This window comes from Daldinia caldariorum (genome assembly GCF_022478825.1).
Source record: "Daldinia caldariorum strain CBS 122874 unplaced genomic scaffold F4812scaffold_15, whole genome shotgun sequence".
Classification (NCBI taxonomy): domain Eukaryota; kingdom Fungi; phylum Ascomycota; class Sordariomycetes; order Xylariales; family Hypoxylaceae; genus Daldinia; species Daldinia caldariorum.
In genome coordinates this window covers 356626-378287 of record NW_025953051.1, presented here as the reverse complement: position 1 = coordinate 378287, position 21662 = coordinate 356626, and the positions used below count along the sequence as shown (strand labels likewise).

General features: G+C 46.9%; 9 protein-coding genes across 9 annotated transcripts; 5 read left to right on the top strand and 4 right to left on the bottom strand.

Moving 5' to 3' along the window:
• Positions 1-129: 129 nt before the first annotated feature.
• On the bottom strand, positions 130-832 carry F4812DRAFT_119941 (uncharacterized protein). Its single transcript, XM_047929452.1, has 2 exons — positions 613-832; positions 130-543 (listed from the first exon to the last, which is right to left on the bottom strand). The coding sequence occupies exons 1-2, from the start codon at positions 677-679 to the stop codon at positions 308-310; spliced, it is 303 nt and encodes a 100-aa protein (XP_047787700.1). The 5' UTR covers positions 680-832; the 3' UTR covers positions 130-307.
• Positions 833-1391: 559 nt separating this feature from the next.
• On the top strand, positions 1392-2378 carry F4812DRAFT_452353 (uncharacterized protein; the record flags this gene model as incomplete). Its single annotated transcript, XM_047936336.1, has 3 exons — positions 1392-1635; positions 1692-1924; positions 1977-2378. 3 exons carry the CDS (start codon positions 1392-1394, stop codon positions 2376-2378), a joined length of 879 nt encoding a protein of 292 aa, XP_047787699.1.
• A 1494-nt stretch (positions 2379-3872) lies between these two features.
• On the bottom strand, positions 3873-5535 carry F4812DRAFT_461694 (MFS multidrug transporter; the record flags this gene model as incomplete). The annotated part of the gene is made up of 3 exons (XM_047937911.1): positions 3873-4363; positions 4420-5207; positions 5294-5535. The coding sequence occupies 3 exons, from the start codon at positions 5533-5535 to the stop codon at positions 3873-3875; spliced, it is 1521 nt and encodes a 506-aa protein (XP_047787698.1).
• Positions 5536-6291: 756 nt separating this feature from the next.
• F4812DRAFT_438500 (uncharacterized protein) lies at positions 6292-7748 on the bottom strand. Its single transcript, XM_047935005.1, has 2 exons — positions 6999-7748; positions 6292-6934 (listed from the first exon to the last, which is right to left on the bottom strand). Exons 1-2 carry the CDS (start codon positions 7375-7377, stop codon positions 6630-6632), a joined length of 684 nt encoding a protein of 227 aa, XP_047787697.1. The 5' UTR covers positions 7378-7748; the 3' UTR covers positions 6292-6629.
• Positions 7749-7904: 156 nt separating this feature from the next.
• On the top strand, positions 7905-10105 carry F4812DRAFT_438498 (uncharacterized protein). Its single transcript, XM_047935004.1, has 4 exons — positions 7905-8573; positions 8630-8734; positions 8794-9161; positions 9241-10105. The coding sequence occupies exons 1-4, from the start codon at positions 8391-8393 to the stop codon at positions 9701-9703; spliced, it is 1119 nt and encodes a 372-aa protein (XP_047787696.1). The 5' UTR covers positions 7905-8390; the 3' UTR covers positions 9704-10105.
• Positions 10106-10236: 131 nt separating this feature from the next.
• F4812DRAFT_438495 (amino acid transporter) lies at positions 10237-13099 on the top strand. The gene is made up of 8 exons (XM_047935003.1): positions 10237-11015; positions 11089-11159; positions 11238-11351; positions 11429-11511; positions 11586-11963; positions 12029-12048; positions 12108-12437; positions 12495-13099. Exons 1-8 carry the CDS (start codon positions 10851-10853, stop codon positions 12978-12980), a joined length of 1647 nt encoding a protein of 548 aa, XP_047787695.1. The 5' UTR covers positions 10237-10850; the 3' UTR covers positions 12981-13099.
• A 2049-nt stretch (positions 13100-15148) lies between these two features.
• Positions 15149-17059, top strand: F4812DRAFT_438491 (uncharacterized protein). The gene is made up of 6 exons (XM_047935002.1): positions 15149-15532; positions 15594-15650; positions 15710-15774; positions 15845-16224; positions 16289-16390; positions 16471-17059. The coding sequence occupies exons 1-6, from the start codon at positions 15325-15327 to the stop codon at positions 16784-16786; spliced, it is 1128 nt and encodes a 375-aa protein (XP_047787694.1). The 5' UTR covers positions 15149-15324; the 3' UTR covers positions 16787-17059.
• Positions 17060-17247: 188 nt separating this feature from the next.
• Positions 17248-18285, bottom strand: F4812DRAFT_438488 (uncharacterized protein). The gene is made up of 4 exons (XM_047935001.1): positions 17875-18285; positions 17658-17741; positions 17465-17605; positions 17248-17396 (listed from the first exon to the last, which is right to left on the bottom strand). The coding sequence occupies exons 1-3, from the start codon at positions 18171-18173 to the stop codon at positions 17518-17520; spliced, it is 471 nt and encodes a 156-aa protein (XP_047787693.1). The 5' UTR covers positions 18174-18285; the 3' UTR covers positions 17248-17396; positions 17465-17517.
• A 1347-nt stretch (positions 18286-19632) lies between these two features.
• F4812DRAFT_119608 (uncharacterized protein) lies at positions 19633-21662 on the top strand. The gene has a single exon (XM_047929451.1). The coding sequence runs from the start codon at positions 19726-19728 to the stop codon at positions 21532-21534; it is 1809 nt and encodes a 602-aa protein (XP_047787692.1). The 5' UTR covers positions 19633-19725; the 3' UTR covers positions 21535-21662.

Here is a 21662-nt window from a genome sequence, read left to right as displayed (position 1 = left end):
CGCGAGCGGGTTTATCAGAGAGGATATTGGATCTGATTATCTGTGTGGCCACGCGGCTTAAGCGGAAACATGTAAAAGCTTATATTTACAGAGCGAACCAAATTCACATAGAGCTTGATTTTATTATTGGATATCATGCATGCATGGAGATAGCTTGTTTTCATTTCCATTCATTTCTATATGCTATCCCAACGCAAACACCTCAGGCAGACATAACCTTAGTACCAATAAATAGAATTCATATCCATGTCCTCCTTATCAGATCCCACCTGTCGAATTAAACCGAGCTTCCGGCCACAATGTCCCGTTAAGCAATGCTTGGGGGTTCGTTGACCACGTCGTCCTTCTTAGCTATGCTCGGAGGCTCGTTGACAATATCTTCCCTCTTGGCGATGGATGGAGGTTCATTAACGACGTCTTCATGTCGCCTAGCAATGGAAGGCGGCTCGTCGAAAATGTTTTCTTCTCGCCTTGCAATAACTGGGGGCTCGTTTACTATCATCTCCCCTCTGGTAGACAGAGAACCCTCAGCTATGGCCGCTTCTATAGAAGAGTTAGTTCCGTACGTTGAATATGACCGCTGCTCTCCCAGATGCTAGGTGTTTTACTTACTGCGCGGAAGCGCTGTAGCAGTTGATATGATGGCAAATGCCAACAAGAAAGGCTTGCTCAGAAGCATATTGATGTCGAACACAATGTGTAGGCGAAAAGATGATAATCAAGTTATGTTAGGATGATGACTTTATAGTGGAAGCTTGTCTCTATATCCGTGGCCCTGGAGTTCTTGGCCTACCGTTGGTTTGGGAGGATGCCAATATATGCTGAAGAATCTCGCAAAGTAGGACCCAAAAGGACAAAAGTAGGGTGATATGTGGCTGTCCCCACGAAGGCGGGCCAACTTCTCCTCTAACCACGGGCGTCTCTCATCTGGATCGAGCTATTGGCTGCGACGAATTCGGGCGAATAGACGTGTTTATGCAACACTAAGGCGCTACGAGGAAAATCCCGCCGTCACATCGAAAGGAATCTTCAGTAGACAGATAGAGCCTTTTCTTGGATTATGGTTGGAGATTATTATGTATTTTGTTTTCTAATGTGACGACGGCGCATATCTGTGCTACCATGTGATTCCTCAACACCTCGAAGATCTGGATCCCGCCTTATGCAAGTCCAGTGCCGATGGCACCCTGGATGCCTTATACGGAATGATCATCCATAGCCATTGAATTGGGCGATTCTTCACGTCTATACTCGCATGAGAGGACTAACCGACTTTACACATTTCTGTCGCCCTTTCTCCACGTTCAAAACTCTCCTCCACTCTCTTGAATTCGTCGTGGTTTGGTATATCGAACAAAAACACTGTCCAGGCCAGTGCTCTTCTAACTCCAATGTCCGAAAAACACGAGTATAAGCCCTTAATGGGCGAAGAGATAGGCGAAGACATCCGAGGCCTCAGAATCTCACATTCCGCAAAAGAAGAAAGAAATAACAAACGGCTTCAGCGGTTGAATATAGTTCTGATAATCCTCGTTTCCCTCTTACTCTCCTTAAACATCTTACAGATCAGCCTCTACAAGGTGCTATTGTCACATACCACCCAGAGCGAGTCTACGACATATCGAACGAAATATGGTATGCTTGATACCTGCCTTGAGCACTTTAGAACCCTTACTCACATCTTACTCTAGCTGGACTGAAAGAAGGAGAAATAGATGTGTTCTGGAATCAGAAAGGCGCTTACGCCGACCCCAACGATGAAGTGCGGGATCGCCTTTGGGATAGCCTAGATTTCGATCCGGGTGTTGTCGCGGTACCTAAGTCATGGGCGGCAGAGAAAGGCTTAGACGAAGCGGCGACGTTTCCCTGGGATTCCAGTAAATCCCTCTACTTTGTGAACGCTTACCACAGCCTGCATTGCATCGTATGGGTTACCCAGATCTTTCCGACCAATCACATGCTAAGATTTATCGCAGAAGCAAGTTTACCGGGCTTTCAGGGACTACCGGATGGGGAACCTACCGTCGATATCGAACGGGCACGTAGTCCACTGCCTTGACCAGCTACTTGCAGATATCAAGTGCCAGGCAGACGACACGCTCCGCGCCACCAATGTCTCGACACCTCACAATTCGGCGGTATACCAGACGCACAAATGTCGCAACTGGGACGCCCTGGAGAAGTGGACGCAGACTTATCCGAGCTGCTACCGGTACGGAAATGGCACGTTCGAGGATAATCAGCCCAGCCAGCTTCCGAGATTTCGGTTCTGCCAGGAGGGCACCCCCGAGTGGGAAAAGGCGCGGAAGTATTTCGGAAAGGGAACGGACTGGAAGCCGACTGAGGAGAAGAAGTTCAGCTGGGTTGATTGGGGTTAAGCAAGCATAAGCATGCCTGGATATAGTTAGGGGTTGTTAACTGGAATATGTTCACTAAATTAATTTAACCAAGGCGTTTGAACGCTTCTCGAGACTTCTTTCAAACAAGCTAATGGCAGGTAACTAACTTTGAAGTTGCTCCAAAGTTGATAAATTTCATATACTTGAATACCTACGCAGTTTGTGATGGTAACCTGCCGTGCGACCTCAGCCGTGAGGGAACAAAGTTCTGGACTAAAAGTGTACCTACCTAAAATTTATTGTTGGCACAATTGCTTATTACAGTCTATCTGACCCATGAGTGGCACGATCATAGGACTTTTGTCGAAGCCTGTTAAGCTCTACGTCTGAGTTGGGTAGTACGGCATATTGTCTAAGACATCATCGAAGAATAACACCTCTTCGGTATCTACACCAACTTTATCTCAGGTAGTTAAAGTTCTTGAAATACGTTGTTGTCTCTTAGTTGTGGCATCCACAGTAGGTGCCACTCATCCAACGAGGAAACACCGAGGAGATACCACCGATCATTCAGGTCGGAGTGGAAAGACTTTCTCTCATGATTGTGGGATGTTGTAGGATGTATCATTCTTTTCTATCGCGTTCGTTCTCCTAAAAGACGAATCCAAATCGTTGTCCTAGTTAGGGATCTTCTTTTTTTTCTTGATTGACCCAATGGAACCGAGGCTTAATAATACAGTAAGATCTAGGTTAAACAAATAAGCTTAATCGAGTAACAAGAAGCGGTATGGTGGTATCTTCTCTCGTGTAAATAGTCCAATCATCTTAACAACAGGTTTAAATATTAAATTGCCGACGTTACAGGAGGCAAGTTAAAACACATATGGTCTATGCAAAAAAAGTAAGTAGTGGTGATAGCCTATGCTCCTCTCGAAGAGCTATGTATTGTACGTACATGTAATCCATGTCTGTGCGCGATCCTTCCGGGCCGTGCCACAGAGAGGCGCGATGCAACGCAACATCGGTAATCATTTTGACTGTGGGAGGAGGTCAGCACCGTAGTAATCCGCAGACGCCACTCTTACTGCATGCTAGAAGCCCAGTTAGAGGCCTTGTAGGAATGCTCTGACACCTTTTATCGAAATTGATGTACGATATGTGCTACCTGACATTGAATAGCGCCGGCACATAGAAAGGTATGCTATGGTTAAACCAAACCTTTGTTAGACTATGTTGGAGCTTGCTGTCTTGTCTGTTTGAAGACTCTTAGAAGTAACCATTGCAATGGGATTTTCGACTTGATTTACCGCAGTATATTAGATGCTAAGTCTCTTATAGGCAGGCTTTCGAAACCCATAAGCAGACTTATATGGCGGATAAATGTATATTAGATACCTCAAATATACCTGATCTTCAATAGCAGTTCGTGGTATTAACAAACCTGTCACTAAACTAAGAGATCCTGTCTATATCGAGGCACTTTTTCAAATATCCAAAGCTTGAACTAAAGTCATAATAATATCATGGTCTCTCCTACGCTTCGTAATTCCGTTTATCCCTAGATCTTAGTGCTTGACCGTATCTCATCAAGAGTAATGGGACGGGTATAAAGGCTAGCGAAATAAAGCCCATCACCGAATTACCCCAGCCAAGACCTAATCTCTGATACAACGGTGGCCCTGCGAGCGGCAAAAATGTTGCGCCAAGGTTTCTCAACACGCCGCACCCGGCAATTGCGCTTGCGGCGTATATACCGAATGCGTCAACGAGGTAGCTTCGCACCGGGATTGTCGTGGAAACGAGTGCCACGCCCATGATCCCGGTAGCGATGATTGGCGCCAAGAAATGCGTATGAACTTCGGCCGTCCATCCGTACATAAACAGGCCGACGGGGAAAACTAACCCGCTGAATATCACGGGCGGGAGACGCTGTTCGGGGCGTGCTTGTCCGGATTTAGCCTGTCGGCGAACCCAGATATCGAGGGTCGCTCGACAAAAAAAAACGCCAAGCACGCAACCGATGCCTGACACCCGAGAAGTTAGCGGATAGTTAAAGCGACGTAGTTCCAAGTTCACTTACCAATTCCTAGGAAACTAAGACCAACTACGCTTGTCGAGAAGTGATAGGTGGATTCAAAGACAGTGGTGATGGTTGTCGTGACCAGGTAGAAGTATCCGTAAACCACGGCAACATATAGCGACAACAGGAACACAACGGGGGATGTGAAAAGCATCACTATCGGCCGTACGCAAGCATTTTTGAACAGCTGCGACGCCGTATGGTCTGTTTCGTACTTGGACCTGATGTTAGGGTTATTGGTCTCCTTGCGGAGCCGCTCTGCTTTCTTCTTGAGGATCTGCACGGAATAGGTCTCGCGCAAGAAGAACAGAAACCATATCTCGAGGAAGCCGGACAGGATCATGATGAGCCAGAAGCACCACCGCCACCCCATCGCGTCGCCGAGATAACCGCCTATGATAGGACCGACGACGGGGCCTAGCATCGTCGCAAGACCTACCATGGACATCGCGCTTCCTCGCTGCTCAACCCGAAATAGATCGCCGACGATGCTGGGGTTGAGCGTCTGGGATACGTTCGCCAGGCCGTTGAGGAAGCGGAACGCTACCAGCATCTGGATGTTAGTGCTCAGGGCGCAGGCCATCGAGAAGATGATGCAGAAGACGTTGCCGGCATGGTAAATATACAACCGGCCGTAGAGCTCGGAGAGCGGAGCGACGATGAGCGGGCCGAAGATCTCGCCGAGCTCCCAGACGGAGACGATGAAAGTTATGTAGAAGTCATCCGTCTCGTTGAAGTCGGCCATGATCCGGGGCGCGACGGGCGCGCAGATGATCGTCGCCAGAGATCTTTAGAAATGAATGCATGTCAGAAAAATAGAGCGCAGAAAAAAAAGCACAGAGATCGGGAAAAGACTCGCACTGTGAAATCCAACAAGGAGCCCAGAGCAATCAAGGTCCATTTGAGCTTCGGGGACCAATTTTGGGGATTGGATGAATCTGTCTCATCGCCAAAGTCAACAAGGCCCCCTTGCACAGCTGTTTCTGATTCTATTCGATCCTTATCCATCGGCCGAGCCAAAATTGGCGGGCAGGGGGCCTTTTCTATTTCGTCAGATGCCTCTATGAAATTGGTTGATTTAAGATTGTCAGGGGATATGTCGCTGGATTCGGCCATTATAAAATGAGTGAAGTTGGCATTAAGTTAGGTAGGTACCCTAGGTATCAATATGCTCAAGAGGAAAGATTGAGTGTCGAGTTTCAGTAGGAGAAACTGTTGTTGATGATGAAGGATTTCTAACCTTGGACAAAGCCAATAATACAAGGGGACGACTTTCAAGGTTAGATTGATGAAATCAAAAATACCGTATATACCTAAAAGGTACCTAACCTTCTAGGAGGTAGCTTAATCTATTCCTTTTTAATAACAGGTACCTAAAGTGGCTTCCAAGTGAATATTTAAAAATTGTTATATTTACTGCAAGACTTCTCAACTGGAGCGTAGAGTTCGAGAAGACATAACCCAATATTCTATATTTGTGCTGTAAGCTTCAAAACCAGCGGGAATTTACAGCTTTCCAGCACCCCGCGTAGACCCCCGCAACCTCCCTTACATGGCGCTTTTGTTCGTTTCGTCCCCTCTGAAAACAGCGCCAAAGGCATTTACTTTAGCCCGTGGACTTCATGGCGACTCTAGTCTTATTACTGAATTAAAAATTATAATTCAAGTATATAGTAGAGTTTCTGGCTTTGGTCATTGTATAAGAAACTGAACTTCCAGGTGCTAAGCATTGTATGGCTGAAACTAACTGAGCCCGATGCTCCGGAACGAGGTTTCAAAACGCTAAGACAGGTACCTAAGGTCTTCACGATCTTTTACTTGCCACCCGAGTTTTTTTTTTTTAAAAAAAAAAAAGAAGTTGAATGAATGATCTTCAAACAAACGAACCAGGGTATCCTTTAACAAGTAGATAGATACCTAGGTACCTAGGGTAAGCTTTTAGAATGTTTGATGGCTCTACATAGTAGATAGGCTGCTTATTTACGATGCGGAACTCTGATTGGCTGATGCGTCATGTCGCATTCCGAAAGGGGTATACACTAAACCCGGCTCGGGTTCTGATTGGTCATTCTCCGTAGTTTGATTTTCCCAAGACCCTTCAATGTGCGAGATGTTGGGGGAGTTGCTGACGCGCCTCATAACATGGATCCAGTTTATCCATGTAGGTAATAGGTACCTTGACCTAATATTTTACATAGTATAAACTGTATCTATTGGGTAGATTTTACATCCCTTGCGCTGCTCGGATCTCGCTTCATAATGAACCCATGGATCGGACACCCGAGCCTTTCTCTCTCCGCCGTGAATTCTTTACTGGGATTCTCCTCCTGCGCGTCAAGATTAAATTCGCCGATAATGTAGTACCCTTGTTTTTCGTATGCGCGACGAGCCATCTCCGTAGATTCAACAAAAGATTCTAGGCCAAGCTCATCCGCTTTTCGAGCCACCCATTCCAACATTAAGTTTGCGGCTCCCCGCTTCCTGTGTGCCGAATGCACAAAACATAGCGATACGACTGTATATGGTATTTCTGACTGGTAAGTGGCGCACGAAGCTAAGAGGGGTAAAGTGAGACCTACGTATGTGCGGCTTATTCATAAGGGCTGGGCGATGTTTTCCTAAGGAAGCGAGGAGATGATCTCCGACTTGTCTTAGGGGACCTTCTGGCAACCAGGAAGCCTTGCGCGGAAGCTGTTCTACGGCGTATGGATTTGTCTCGTAAATGATATACCGCGTGCCACCGATCACTTCGCCAGTACCCTCGTCGGTAGCATAAACCCAATGACTACCAGGCTGCATCTTATGCCAGACCAATTGGCGGGCACAAGCTTCCTCCGGCGAGGTACCTTTGGTGAGTTGCCAGACGCCATTGAAGGGGTTATCGTAGGCTTCGTGCGCTACGGCGTTTACCGCCTTGAAGTCCTCATCGTTGGTGAGTTCGTGGAGCTTCAAAGACATTGCGAACGAAAAGCAACAAGAAGACTTGGAGCGAAGAACCAAAGATAGGATTAGTTGAAGCTGAAGATCAAACGTTCGGAACAAAGCCTAGCTATCTCTCGTGTATCTCCCTTCCAACGAGCACAATGACGGTTGATCCGATGTAGGATACTATCACGTGTATCCAAGTAATTCCGTTTGCGATGTATGTACAGGTACCCGGACAGATTTAAGACCGGGCTGTCCAATTGAATTTGGAGATGGGTTGAATGGTCAAGCGTTATGGTCCAAATGTGACCAGTAGGGAAGCTTAGCACCTGCGTCCAAAGTTGTGAATGGCTAATGAATGGTTACATCTTGAGGTACCTACATGGGCACATGGTAACCATTATCTCATTACAGTGGGAAATAGAAGTCGGTAAGCGTTGTATCCTCAATGCTTGGTTCAATGCTTAGCACAATGCTTAGCACCCAGCGCAGCCTATACGGGCGCCCTCAGCTTGTGTTTCGGTAGCAGCCAAGACGACAAGGTAACAGTCAACCTTCCTCTCGTAATATTTTGTTCACGCGTGCATATTGAAAAAAACGTGTGTTCAATGCAACACTTTTTGTCCTTCCCCCCCCTCTGCTCCCGGGATTGGACCTTCTTCTTGTAATAGAGCCGTACACACATAAGCCACCAGTATTATAGGTAGTTCTGAAATGTCAGCTACCTACCTAGGTCTAATATGATCTGCTTCTGGTACGGGAGCTGACGCCGCAGCTCGCGTTAGCAGACTATTTGGCAGGCTATTTGGGTCGCTCGCCATCTTTGGAATCGCCTGAATCCTTCTGTAGCAACGCCCTGCACAGCGCTCACTTGGCAGATCGCCAAGTTAATTACAACGCCCAGCCCACCGAATATCAGTCATAGCTACCTCGGCCAATTTTTTTTTCTGATATATTCTTTTCTAATCTGGTCCCACCGCCGTATGGTAGTATTACTAGTGTCGAGCAGGTGAAAGACGACATTGGAAAACCATGATCACGGCTCGATGAACTCCTCCGACACAAACGTCTCCCTGCACGACAGTCCCGACAACCACGGGTCGGTGGTTAACGTGGTATCATGGTTTCTTGGCATTTGCAGCTTTCTCCTGGTTTGCACTAGGCTCGTGACGAAATGGGGAGTCTCCAAGTCGTTCCATGTGGACGACACTATGATTGTTGTGTCGCTTGTAAGCCGCCTCTGGCAATATCGCATTTGATTAATACGGCGTTCTAATTTTGATAGGTGTTTAGTATTGCGCAGACGATAGCGGCGTCTATCGCGGTTGGAAATGGGTTGGGGCGACACCAAAATATTCTGTCTGACGACAACATCATATTCTTTCAAAAGGTCCGCTGTGCCCGTCCGCATGTCAGATTGGCAATTACAATCGCTAACAATCTAGCCAGTCTTATTATGCCGCGAATGTCCTTTTCGTGGCGAGCCAGGCCTTCTCTAAACTCTCCGTCATCTTTTTCATAAGAGTGATATCGCCCATCGATTTTCACAGAATTCTGACCTTGATCCTTACCGTAGCCACCCTCGCTTGGGCGTCGTCCTCGGTGTTGATGTTGATATTCCAATGCGATACGCCGGGGACCTGGAGAATTCTTGGAGACAATTGCATAAATCAAAACGCGATGTGGAATTATATCAACACCGTCGACATCGTACTTGATTTCTGTCTAATATGGTTGCCATTCGTAGTCGTGTGGAAGTTACAGACCCATCTAAAGCGCAAGATTGCGGTCATATCATGTTTTGCGACTCGAATCTTGTAAGTCTCCGACGGAGTGGCGGTTCATAACTACCTCGACCTAAGCTACCTGTATACTAATGCATACCTAATGCTCTAGGACTATTGCTGCACTTATTTGGCAGATGATAGAGTCGCAAAAGGTATCGAACCACCAAGACGCTACATTCGCATACTGGCTTATTGGTGTCGCGATGACACTGGCTCAAAACCTCGGTATCATGACTGCTAGCGCTCCATATCTCAAGCCATTTCTCGACAGTCTGGAATCCGGAATGATCCGAAGCGATGATCTCCGTCGTCGCGGGAATGCCACGGGGAAGTCATCGTACGGATACTGGCGGAAACAAGACGGCTCCGGCGCATCGAAATCTACAAATTCTGCGTCGCACGAGCTGGGAAACCTCGGAATGGCCAACGCTGAGGTAATTACTTCCGTTACCGTTGGGACAGCACATAATCCGCCAGAATGGGATGCTAGCAGCCGCTCTAGCCAAACAAAGCTTATCAAGCAAGTCAAGAGCTGGGGAGTTACGAGTTCACCGACCCCGCCTGCCGAGTAGTTATTTCATATTAGGGGTTACAAATCCGTAGATACTTTGCGCAGTAATGTCTTTCTTTATGATAATGCCTTTTTTTTTCTTTTTTGTTTTCTTGTTCTGCAGTAGCGGCGGGACATCCCGCCAAATCCGCCGCGGTAAGTGGCTTAATTCCCATGTCAATGCCGATGCCTGTGTGCGGCGAGGTTCACGGTTTATTATACCTAAACTACCTCTATACTACATTCTATATATATTTGCCACTGGACCGTTGTACAAATGAAAGATTTTCTTCAGTGCAATTATAACTGGTTATTTAGATGTCCGTAGCTGGAAAGAATTAACGACCTATGCCTCAAATAGTACGAGAGAGAAATATGTCTCTCAGTTATATGCTAGAGTAAATCATTCCCGTTTACGTCGAGCTAGGTATATGATTACCTATGATAGGTACCTAAGATAGGATGCGGTGTACTATGTATTGCGTGCCGTCCTTGGGCTGTGGTTCGTCGAATAGATTAGCATGCCTAAAGAAATCCTTCCATGCAATGCACGGTCATCAACATTGGTAGCTCGTCTGGGGCCACGACGGGGAGTATTTCCGGCTAATGGCCGAATGTATCGCTACTTGACCAGCTTAACCAATCTAGCAGGCAGGCAGGTTGCTCAAAAAACGACGTTGTATCCCTTATCTCGCAACCCTCCCCCCTTGCTCATCCGCGTTGTTTGAAGAGAGAAACACTGGCTTTTCACCCGTTACCAAAGGGTGAGTGCGTTGCGTGATATGTAGGTACGTCGGCCCCCCGACTTCGCGAAAATATTCTAGAACAGGACGTTGGAAGCATGCTGGTAATGGGTGCACCCTGCTCGAAGGCTTCAATAATTTCAATCCCTCGGTTTCAGCTCGGGGCTGAAACCGTCCACTAACAGAAATATGTATGCATGTAGGCTCGCTTCTCCTCAAGCTCGTAGATCTTTCTGGATTATATCCTACTATTACTTGCTACTACTCCTACTCCTACTCCTACATACTACTACCCACTCGCTGTAGATTACCATGCTCTCTAATTCTTGCCATTGGACGTAAATCGCAAAGAACTCAGAGCCACCGCGAAGCCTTCTCGCCCTCCGGGTAGGACGTGAAGGAAGCAATAGCGCCCCCTAAGTTAAGATGTCGAACGACTACGAGCTCAAGTCGACGAAGCGCGACGACAATAAGGCGATGTCTACCGAGCTCAATATCGAGCCGACGGAAACGACGGGAGGAGGGAAGAAGTCGATTATCGATCGCGACAATGAGACTCTTACTCGCCTCGGCAAAGTCCCCGTACTCAAGGTAACGAGTGATATCGATCTATCTATTGTTAATATCTACTGGAGAGCGGGACTAACACATTGCCTTATAATAGCGCAATTTTGCCCTCATGTCCATTCTCGGTTTCAGCTGCACGGTTATGAACACCTGGGAGGGAGAGCTGGTGTACGTTTTTTTCCTCCCTCACCGTGCGCATACTTGTTTTTTATATATATACCAAAAATTGACAATATGCAACTATAGGCTTTTCCTTCAAGCGTACGAGAATGGCGGTTCTGCAGGGTCTATATATGGGTTTATAATCGTTTGGATCGGCACCCTCTGTGTCTTCGCAACGATGGGGGAGCTAGCATCCATGTGAGTGAGCAGCGCGCTGTCCCGGCCCCTTCCCATAGCAAGGGGCGCAAAAAAGCTAACATCACTTTCACGTACAGGGCGCCGACTTCAGGAGGCCAGTACCATTGGGTGTACATGTTAGCGCCGAACAATTGGCGCAAGTTCATGAGTTACTTCATCGGTACGTCTCGATAGCTACCTCCTACGTTCTTGTTTCCCCGAAAGGCTTGGGCTCGGGCTAAGAATTTATACAAGGCTGGTTGACGGTCATCGGGTGGCAAGCCGCCGTCGCGAGTCTGGGCTATCTTGCCGCCGGATTGATCCAAGGTGTCGCCGTGATGGGGAATCCGGAGTACGTCCCGCTACCATGGCAGAAACTCCTGCTGCTGTACGCGTCCGTCGCGTGGGCGGTATTCGTCAACACGATCGTGAGCAGCGCCCTGCCGAAGGTGGAAGGTCTCGTCCTGATCCTTCACATCCTCGGTTTCTTCGCGATCCTCGTGCCGCTGGTCTATCTGAGCCCGCATAAAAGCGCCGAAGAGGTTTTCACCCAGTTCTCGAACGGAGGAGGGTGGCCGACGCAAGGCCTTTCTTTCATGCTTGGGATGATAGCTGCTGTGTTCAACTTTCTTGGTATGTACCTACCTCTTACCGCACCTCATTTGCTGCTGAGATATGACATGGCTAATAAGAGATAGGCGCTGATGGTGCTGTGCACGTAAGCACACTTATAGAGAAATCCCCTCCTAATTCAGACCCGCTAATGATTTTCTATAGATGTCCGAAGAGATTCAGAACGCGTCCGTGATCGTCCCACGAGCAATGATTTTCACGGTTCTCCTGAACGGTGTTCTAGGGTTTGGCAGTCTACTTGCTTTACTATTCTGCATTGGCGACATTGATGCGGCTCTCAACTCGCCCACTAAATACCCCTTTATGGAGATATTCCAACAGGGTGTGGGGTCTCAAAAGGGCGCCCAAACCATGGCCTCGATCCTTGTAGTCTTGAACCTCTTTGCGATGGTCTCTCTGATGGCTACGGCTTCCCGAATGACTTGGTCTTTCGCTCGAGATAGGGGCTTACCGGGTTGGTTCTATATTAGCAAGGTAGGTGTCCTCATTGGTATCGATCAAACTCATTGCAAGACTGACGTGAATTCCTAGGTCGAGCCTAAGACGTCTATTCCGGTAATTGCAATTGTTCTCACCACGATCATCTCTTACCTCCTCGCCCTCATCACCCTAGGGTCCTCGGTAGCGTTCAACGACATCGTTTCCTTGACTGTGAACGGTTTGGACGGCGCGTACCTTATCGGAAACGGTCTTCTCCTCTGGCGCCGATTGACAGGCGGTATCCGTCCGTACAACCGGGAAAACAGGGCATTGACCAACACGAACCACGAGAACCTGTCGTGGGGACCTATGAAGATCCCGGAGCCATTCGGAACTATCGTCAACGCATTTGGCTGCGCATTCCTCCTGGTCATGTTGTTCTTCAGCTTCTGGCCTACTCACGTCAACCCCACGGCCGAAAGTATGAACATGAGTGCTTTGATGGTTGGAGCGACGCTTATCTGGTCCGTGGTATACTACGCCGTGTGGGCGCGGAAAGTGTATTCCGGGCCGGTTATTGAGATTAATAACAGTTAAAAGAATGGTGCTAGGAAGTCGATATAAACCAGCTGAATACCTGTGTCACATATTACAATAATAAACAATGCCCATACAACTTGACATGGAAACTTTCCTTTTTTTTTTTTTTTTTTTTTGAACATGAGACCATGCCTTCTTAGAGAGCAAGTGCCTACCTCCAAAGGTGGTATTGTATGTACCTTGTATGCCGGGTGCCGCATTGGCAGGATTCACGACAATGCAAATTGCCAAGCGAAATCTCTTGTCCAGCCCGGCCTGCCAAGGATGCTAAGCACACCGATATGTAACTCATGTCGGTAGATATAGGAATCCTGAGGATGCGGGACGAGCTTGTTTTGACGACGATCTTCAAGGACTTTTCTGCACTCAAGATAGTTTTACGAAATGACTTGAAGCTCGGCCGTGGATCATCTCTGGAGATGATTCTTGTGAGTGTGCCACACATGAGCCACGAACGTGGCTCCTTCTGCTCTTCTTCAGTGTTGAGTGATTGTTTGTAAAAAAAAAATAATAAAAAAAATAAAAATCTTTTCTTTTACATAGACAATACACACACACTTGTCAATTCTTTAATAGGGCTGTCGGCTTTGCTCGATATTTTCCATCATTGTAAGTACCTAAAGGTAACTGAAACTTTATCATGGGCGAGGTATCTCAAACCCGCCCGGTCTTAGTCGTTGAAATACCGCGCCCTTGTCATATTTCTGCTGCACATGTCTCAGCCTTTTTACATTTTCCTCGCCATATCGTCTGAGAACATCCTGATCCATGCTTGCTGCGTTCATGAAGATCTGGTGAATATCTCATTAGATTCTCCGACTAGGCTGGAAACTTGTTGTGGTCCATTCGATTCTGAAGTTATTGTTAGTCCTCATTCAATTCAAATTATTCCTATAAGCAAGCTTGCATATACCGTGGGACCGAAGGAATGGGATATTTGCTGATTAAGCTATGAATTGTTCTAAGGCCAGTCGTATCAAGCGATGGGGTCCATCTTTTGTCAAGCCGGAGAAAAGGGGCGAATGCCCCAGGGTCTTTCCCAGGCTCGAGGTATGTGAGGCCAATAACAACTCCAAGAGTCGTTTAGTCACATTAAACTTGATGTTCAATTACGCATGGGGGTCCTTCTTAGGATCTGTCTGAAACTTTGCCAAAGCATCTAGCACGTCGGACCGGTCCTCATAAGGGCACACCTTTGTCTCTCACTAAATATGATAGTGAGAATATTACTATATATACCTGAAAGTAGGGAGAGATTGAACGACGTAAGATTTGGGTGTTAGTGAGGGCTGGGCTAGTGTTGGTAACTGGGAGCGTTCAAGGGCTGTCAATACAACAATGTAAGACTGGTAGCAGGATAATTATAGTGGTCTTAGCATTCTCGATATTTCTGGTGATTGTATGTGGTATTTTCTCTAAATAAGGGGCATCTATTTCTTTGATATCTTCTTAGCCTTGTTTAGGCCATTGCCTCTAACGTGTATATACCATGTAATGGCCGTAACCTCCAAGTAAGCCCGATGAATTTGGTGACTCTATTGGAGGAAAGAGCTTGGCAATACTTGATAAGTTATAAGCAAGTCGCCCATTACCTAGGTAGCTAGGTACCTAGGTCATTATGATGGAAAGCATCGTTGGCTAGTGTCCCGTACAAAGTAAGCCAACTATCATATGCCTACCCCTAGTATAATTACCGTCAGGTATGTATCTACCTGGTAGGTAGAGTATAGGGTATTGCAGCCAGTACGTAATTGAAAAGATCAATTACTCCTAGTTGATTACCTCCTATGAGTGTAAAGCCTACAACCTTTCTGCTGTCTACCTAGGTAGGATTCATCCCTACAACACATCGAGTGACATTGTGTCAAAAAAGACGTCTATGAGTCGTAGTAGGATTCTATGGTGGTCTTGGCCATCAAAACTCGTTCGCTTGTTGCAGCCGCACATTTGAAGATCCTATCCGTTGAACCTCCATTGATAGGTCAAAAGCTACCCCCCATCCCGTTGTAACTCGCAATATGATACTCCATTGGGGGCTGCTATTTAAGGATACCTGATTTATTGGAGGGGCATGATCTGGATGCTCATGGGGCTGATTTTTTTTAAAAAAAAATAAAAATAAAAATACATAACGTAGGGTTCCATGCTTGCAACATCAATCTAGAAAGTGATGGAGCGTATAGAAGGCTCTTGTAAGAGGTCTGATATATATTCGCTAAGTGTCGCATTTCGAGTTCCAGTTCGATCCAAACCCCTTAATTACCTAACCGTTTACTTCGAATCCATGCACGTTGCTGCCTTAGGAACCTAACTCATCCTTGCCTTTTATATCAAATTGAAAATGGGTTCACCGTTGGATGCCTTACCGCCTGGGACAGATCTCTGCCAATTGCCGACCGGTAATCCTCCCCCGGGGCAATCATCCGACCTTACCAGCAGTGACCTGAAATCCCTGACGATTTCCCTGAGTGTTATACTGGCGACGATTGCGGTCATATTTGGCCTTGGAAGACTCTACGTCAATATTCGGAAGTTGACAATGGGCGATTGTGAGTTATCCATCATATACCTACGCACAAGCTCATCTGGATACCAATAAATGTCTGCCAGTTTTTGTATTTATCGCCGTTATATCGAATGTTATCACAGTGGTTTTGATGGTTATGTGTATGCAATATCATATCATGCGTTCCTACTCAATGGATTGTTCATCTTCCCATCTCCAGACGCCAAATACTTCCGGCACATATGGAATCTACCTTTATGCTGGATCGATGATCAGTACAGGAAGGTGAGTAGTTATTTCTTAACAAATGCCCATGAGACCAGGTACTAATGCATGTGTATACCTAAACCCCCAGATAACATATATATTGGAGATGCTTGTAACATTCAGTATATTCCCCGCCAGAGCAGCCACTCTACTATTATTCCATCAGCTCTTTATTGTCTCGCGACCGATGAGTATAGCTATATGGATAGGTATGGTTATTAGTATTGTAATCACGGTGGGATGCTTGGGAGTCTTGACATATAGCTATGCTGTGGGAATCGGAGATCAATCCGGCGATGCTAATGGCACCATTACTTTTTGGATGTTCCAGTTGTCGATTGCAGGGGCCGCATTAGACACTTTGATCGACATCTACATCTTCATACTGCCATTGCCTATTATCTCTAAGCTAAACCTCTCCAAGAAGAAAAAGTTGCAGGTCTCGGCTATATTCTTTATAGCGCTACTGTAAGACAATCGACGTCGAAAAAACATGCCTGCTTCAATTGTATGCTTAGCTGATACCCTCCAGGGCCATCGCCGCCAGTATCTTGTCACTTGTCTACAGAGTCGAGGCAGTCCAGAGTGACAACAATGATAGCACATATAATACTGCAGTTGTGCTGATATGCAGGTAAGCGTCCTGTTTACCTTCCATTGTATTACATTTGGAAAGAGACAAAGATGCTAAGGCATTACCAATAACTTCCTCAGTCTCATTCAAATGAATGTGACGCTCATAATATGCTCCGCGACTGCATTTGTCCGCTTCGTGCGTCACCACATCTTGGAGTTGCGTATCTTCAATGCCCTCCGCTCGACTTTAGGAGCCAGTAGTAGCCTGAATGGCCGACGTGGCCTATCGAACTCCTGGCAAAACCCCAATCATCCACGTACCGGACGTGACGTACCACCAAACCAGAAGCAAAAGAGTTTCAGGAGTATGGTTGATTACGCCGAGGTAAGCGACACATGGTTGCTTAATAGCGGGGCTGCGATGGACACCAAGGGGCAGAAAAATACAGCTTGAACTCGTAACAATACAATTTCGTCGAACAAAAGTTCCAGGAGATGGGCGTCACGTGATACGTACCCCTATTCATCTGTAAAGGGAAGTCGAGAATATTTACTAGTGCTGTCTACGTATAACTCGACGCCGCACCCCATAGGGGTGCTGCGCTTTAATTAGGAAATCGGGCAGTAATTAAGCTAGCGTACCAGACTTCAAGCACCAGTAAGAGGTTATTCCGATCTCTGTTACCTGCTAAAAGCGGAAGAAGAATAATGACATTTTATGAAATTTTATGAATGTTGGGAAATACTTCAAAACGCGTAGGAATTACATTTGTTCGGAAGTATTTCGGATCGAATCCCTAATCTTGCCCGTTTCCTTAATTAAAGCGCAGCACCCCTTTGGGGTGCGTCGTCGAGTTTACGTAGACAGCACTAGTACATGCAATTATGCCCTTAGCAAATATTATATATTAGGTAGTTTGAACTAAAATAACAGCTAGCCTCCCGTCCCCTCCCAATAGAAACAACAACAATCATAATAAAAATAATTCCATAACATCCGTATCCCCACATATCCCTAGCATAAGAAGCAGGCAACCTGAGCTATAAGTATGCTATTTTACCAGGTAGGTATCGAATATTAGTTGCTCCTATTATCGTCACGATCTACCCTTCTAAATAGTTCGGCGCCTAGCCCTACAGGAACCAGCCATATCCCACCGCTTCTTGACCGCGCCGATGGGATGGTCATTGGCCAGGAAATGTAAACGTACAAATCCTGGTAATGGTCGTGGTGAAACTCGTGGGGAAAACGTGGCCCATTCCCAGTCTGACGGTGAGCGGCAATCCCCAAGTTGATGGTAAGACTCGATTTTAACGTCCAACAGCTCTTGCCCATTGTCACACTTGTACAATTTGACAATTCCAGCAAAATCTGACAGGCAAGTTTCACAAGAGCCGGACACTTCATCGTAAGTCTCCGGGGCGGGTCTGGAACGACTATACTCGATTATGGCAGGTAAAAAATATACGTGTCGAGGTGGTAGCGCGCCCGGCATAATCCAGGAAAGTTGTGATTGCTGATGTGTGGAAAAATGACAACAGATGTAATGGTTATGCCGCAGTTGTCGGAAGGGGTGGTAATTGTCACTTTTAAGCTGTTTTAATACAAGCTGGTGCGTGAGACGCAGGAACAGTTGACCGTCGATGATTCGAGCGGCGGAACTAGTTACCCAGCTGTTTTCAAGTCGTAACGAGTTGAATTGGAGCTTTTCAAGGTTGAGCCCTCGCCCAGGGCCAAACAAATGCGCGTTCATAACAAGGCGAGCGTGGTGGAAACCTATGTACAGACCCCCCAAGCCTATGATCCTAGACCTACATGGTGGTCCCAGGCGGCTCTGCATTATAAGGCCGGGTGCCCAAGACTGCGAATATCGATGTAACTGCGTACATCTATGGCAAAAGAAAAACTCTCCGCTAAGGTCCCTTTCTAACTTTATTAGAAGGTTTTTTTTTATTCTGGTGATCAAGGTGTTTTGTTGCCACCTCGAAAAGTGTATGGAATGCCGGTTTGCAGGTGAGGGCTAAGGATATAGCATCCGCGGGTGGAAGGTAATCCAGTATCTCAAGTAATACGTCGCGCGGCTGGTTTAATAGTAGGGATGTACATTGTGGGTTAACACGGTCCCCAGACCGCTGTCGAATAAGGCTGTCAGACATTTCCAATTGGCAAGAAACAGCATAATATGATGAAAAACTGGTTGGTGTAAGTCTGTCAGTACATCTGAAATAGATGAGATGTTGACCACGACGGAGTAGGGGAAAAGTCTACGGACTTTAGGAAAGGAACTTGAATTAATAGCATAGAACATTTTTACATGGATTTCTGAACCACTGGGTACCACACTCATTTTATAGAGTAATTCAAAAAGCATTAAAGTTAATAAAATGTAACTATCGCCTTCGATACCTAGGATGAGTTTGGGTGCGTGCTCAGACTATAGTTATACTCTATTATATGCAACTATCCGTAGCGATAGGTACTGTGCTTATTGAGATATTGTCTGAACATATGTAAAAGTCAAAAGGTGTGTTAATTAAACGGTATAATGTAGCCCTTGTCACAACCCTTATTGTCAGAAGAAGAATCATAGTAATGGTTGTTTTATGTAAAGGTTACGATACTTGAGATCCACTGAGTGGGAGTATATACATCGTTGTCATGTGACACTTATGCAGATTATTACAACCTTTATGCAGAAAAACAGGGAGGAGCAACGAAACTTACCTAAAGGGAATACAGTAAAACCGTACCATAACGAATCTAATATATAGCGAATTTATATCTTAACGAATTAATATAGCTGCTTCTTGAATTTTATATGTAATTTAACGAATATTTTTTATTAATGAATTTCGTTAGATTTTATGCTTAGTTACCACTAAATTCGTTATAAAATAAGTAATGTTATACCGTTTTAAAATAAACACTAAGCTATTTTTGGAAAAATTATCCTTAATTTCGCTAGACTTTTTAACTTTTTCAAGCTTATTAAGTTCGTTAGGTACGTACCTACTACCCTTTACCCTTTTGGTACTAGCTCCATTTTACTCTCTAGAGCGAATTTACACCATAACGAATCTGATTCGCTGTTTTTTCCCATTCGTTATGGTAGGGTTTTACTGTACGTCATTCCGACGAAAGCTTGAGAGTAAAGTTTCTACTTAAAGCATCAACAACGTCGACATTCCAATTTCCAAACCCTTAAAAACTCCTAGGAACGCGGGGTAAATTTACCTGCGTTTGTCTTCCCTTTCTTCAATGCTTTATTTTTACCTTCCATTCTAATTCCAATCTATTTGTTAGCAGCTTTTTAAGACTAGGTACAGGTAACTATACACAAAAAGCTTCGTTCTGTTTCTGCACCGTCGAGCACCATCGAGCATCGTCGAAAAATGGCTGCCCAAGGTTACGTTCAGACGTCCCTAATCTGGGTGACTTACGTCGTTGCAGTCGTATTAGCTCTAGTCGCTGCTAGTATCACCACATTTATATGGCAGACCCCACGTGAACGATCCGCGATCGTTACCACCGTCGCCATCGTCAGCTTAACCTCTCTTCTCGCGACCGTCTTCCTCCTTCCCGTCGACATCGCCCTCGTCTCCTCCACCACCTCCACGGCCCTCGGAGCCAAGAAGGACTGGGCTTCCCCCCAACGCGTCAACAATATCCTCCTTACGCTTAAGATCGTTTATTATTTCCTCTACAGCTTCGACGCTCTGCTCTGCCTCCTCGTAATCCCCTTTGCGTACTTCTGGTACGAGGAGTACGACGAGGTCGAGGAGCAGGAAGGCAACCAGACCTTCGGTTCGCGCCTATGGGGAGCCCTCAAGTACACCATCGCCTTCATACTCCTGGTCGTCATCTTATTCCTCGTCGGCTTCTTCGTGCCCGCTGCCGGCGCCCGCGACGACGGCAAACACCTCGATCTCGACTTCTTCAAGAAGCTGCTCGATGAGAACCACGGAGAGAAAGCGCTGACGTTTGGCGTCGGCTTGCTGGTCACGCTGGGGACTCTTCTCTACATCCCATATACCGGCGCCGGTCTGGCTCTTTTCCCCGTCTCCTTCATCAAGTCTGCCCCCTCCGTCTCCGCGCCGGAGCTCTCCGAAAACACCGCGTCCCAGCTGCAGCAGAACAGGGAACGCCAGAGGCAGCTGGAGATGCGCAATGCTGGCCGTGCGGACGGGATACCGGTTAAAGACAGGCGCGAGCTGGAGGCTCTCGTTCGCGAGGAGCGAACCCTGGTGCGGCGCGAGAGATTGGCTGCGGAAGCACAGGGCGAGGGCAAGGGTTTCATCGTGAGGGCGTGGTCGAAGATTTGTGCAGTATTCAGGCCCCTCAAGCTCGTCGGAGGCATGCTCCTTGTGGTGCTCGCGTTACTCATCTGGGTCTCTATGCTAATCACGGGTATCGACAAGGCCGCCAACTCGGTCTGCAAGGAACGCTGCGGATACATCCTGGCGCACATCAACGTCTTCCAACCCATCAACTGGATCTTTTTACAGACTGCTCGTGCTTTCCCCGTAGACTACGTGCTCATGGTGCTCCTGATCCTGCTGTTCTTCGGTAGCTCCGTGTCGGGCCTGGCCGTCATTGGTATCCGGTTCTTATGGGTACGCGTTTTCCGGATCAGCAAGGGTCGCACATCGCCTCAGGCCTTACTCATTGCGACGGTTATACTGGCACTTATCATGCTAGGCATCAATTATGCCGTAGTCATGATGGTGGCACCGCAATACGCGAGCTATGGTACCCAAACCTTCTGCGACCTGCCTCCGAAACACCCTCTTGGACGACCCGACTGTACGGATGTCCCCGAGGCTGTTAAGCCGTGCTCGGAATGGGCTGGGAGCGCGTCGCGCGGGCGGTGGTCGACGGAGCCGCAGTCTGTATGCACGCCGACCGTCATGTCCACATTCCTCAACCGCATCACACTCAACTGGCCCGTGTTCGGCGCCATTGACTTCTGGGCGCAATTCGCCTTCCTCGGCGTCTTTCTGCTTGTATTCCTCACGAGCCTCTTCCGCACCCCAAGACTTGATTTCAGCGAGATCGACGAAGAGGCTGAGGCAGACGAAGAAGAAGGCCTGCTGGCAACTACTGGGCGACGCCTCAACGCTACCTGGCAAGATATTACGGGCCGTCCGAAGCGAGGAAGTGGTGCGAACGGCAATGGTTCTGGCTACGGCTCGGCCGCGTAGCTGCCCTCCTTCAATTTGATACCCCTCTATCTGTTGTCTTGCTACGAATATGAATTGTCTATTTTCGTTATGCTCAGTGGAAAGACCTGTTCAAACAATTTGATTCTAACATAGCAGGCTGGCAATTT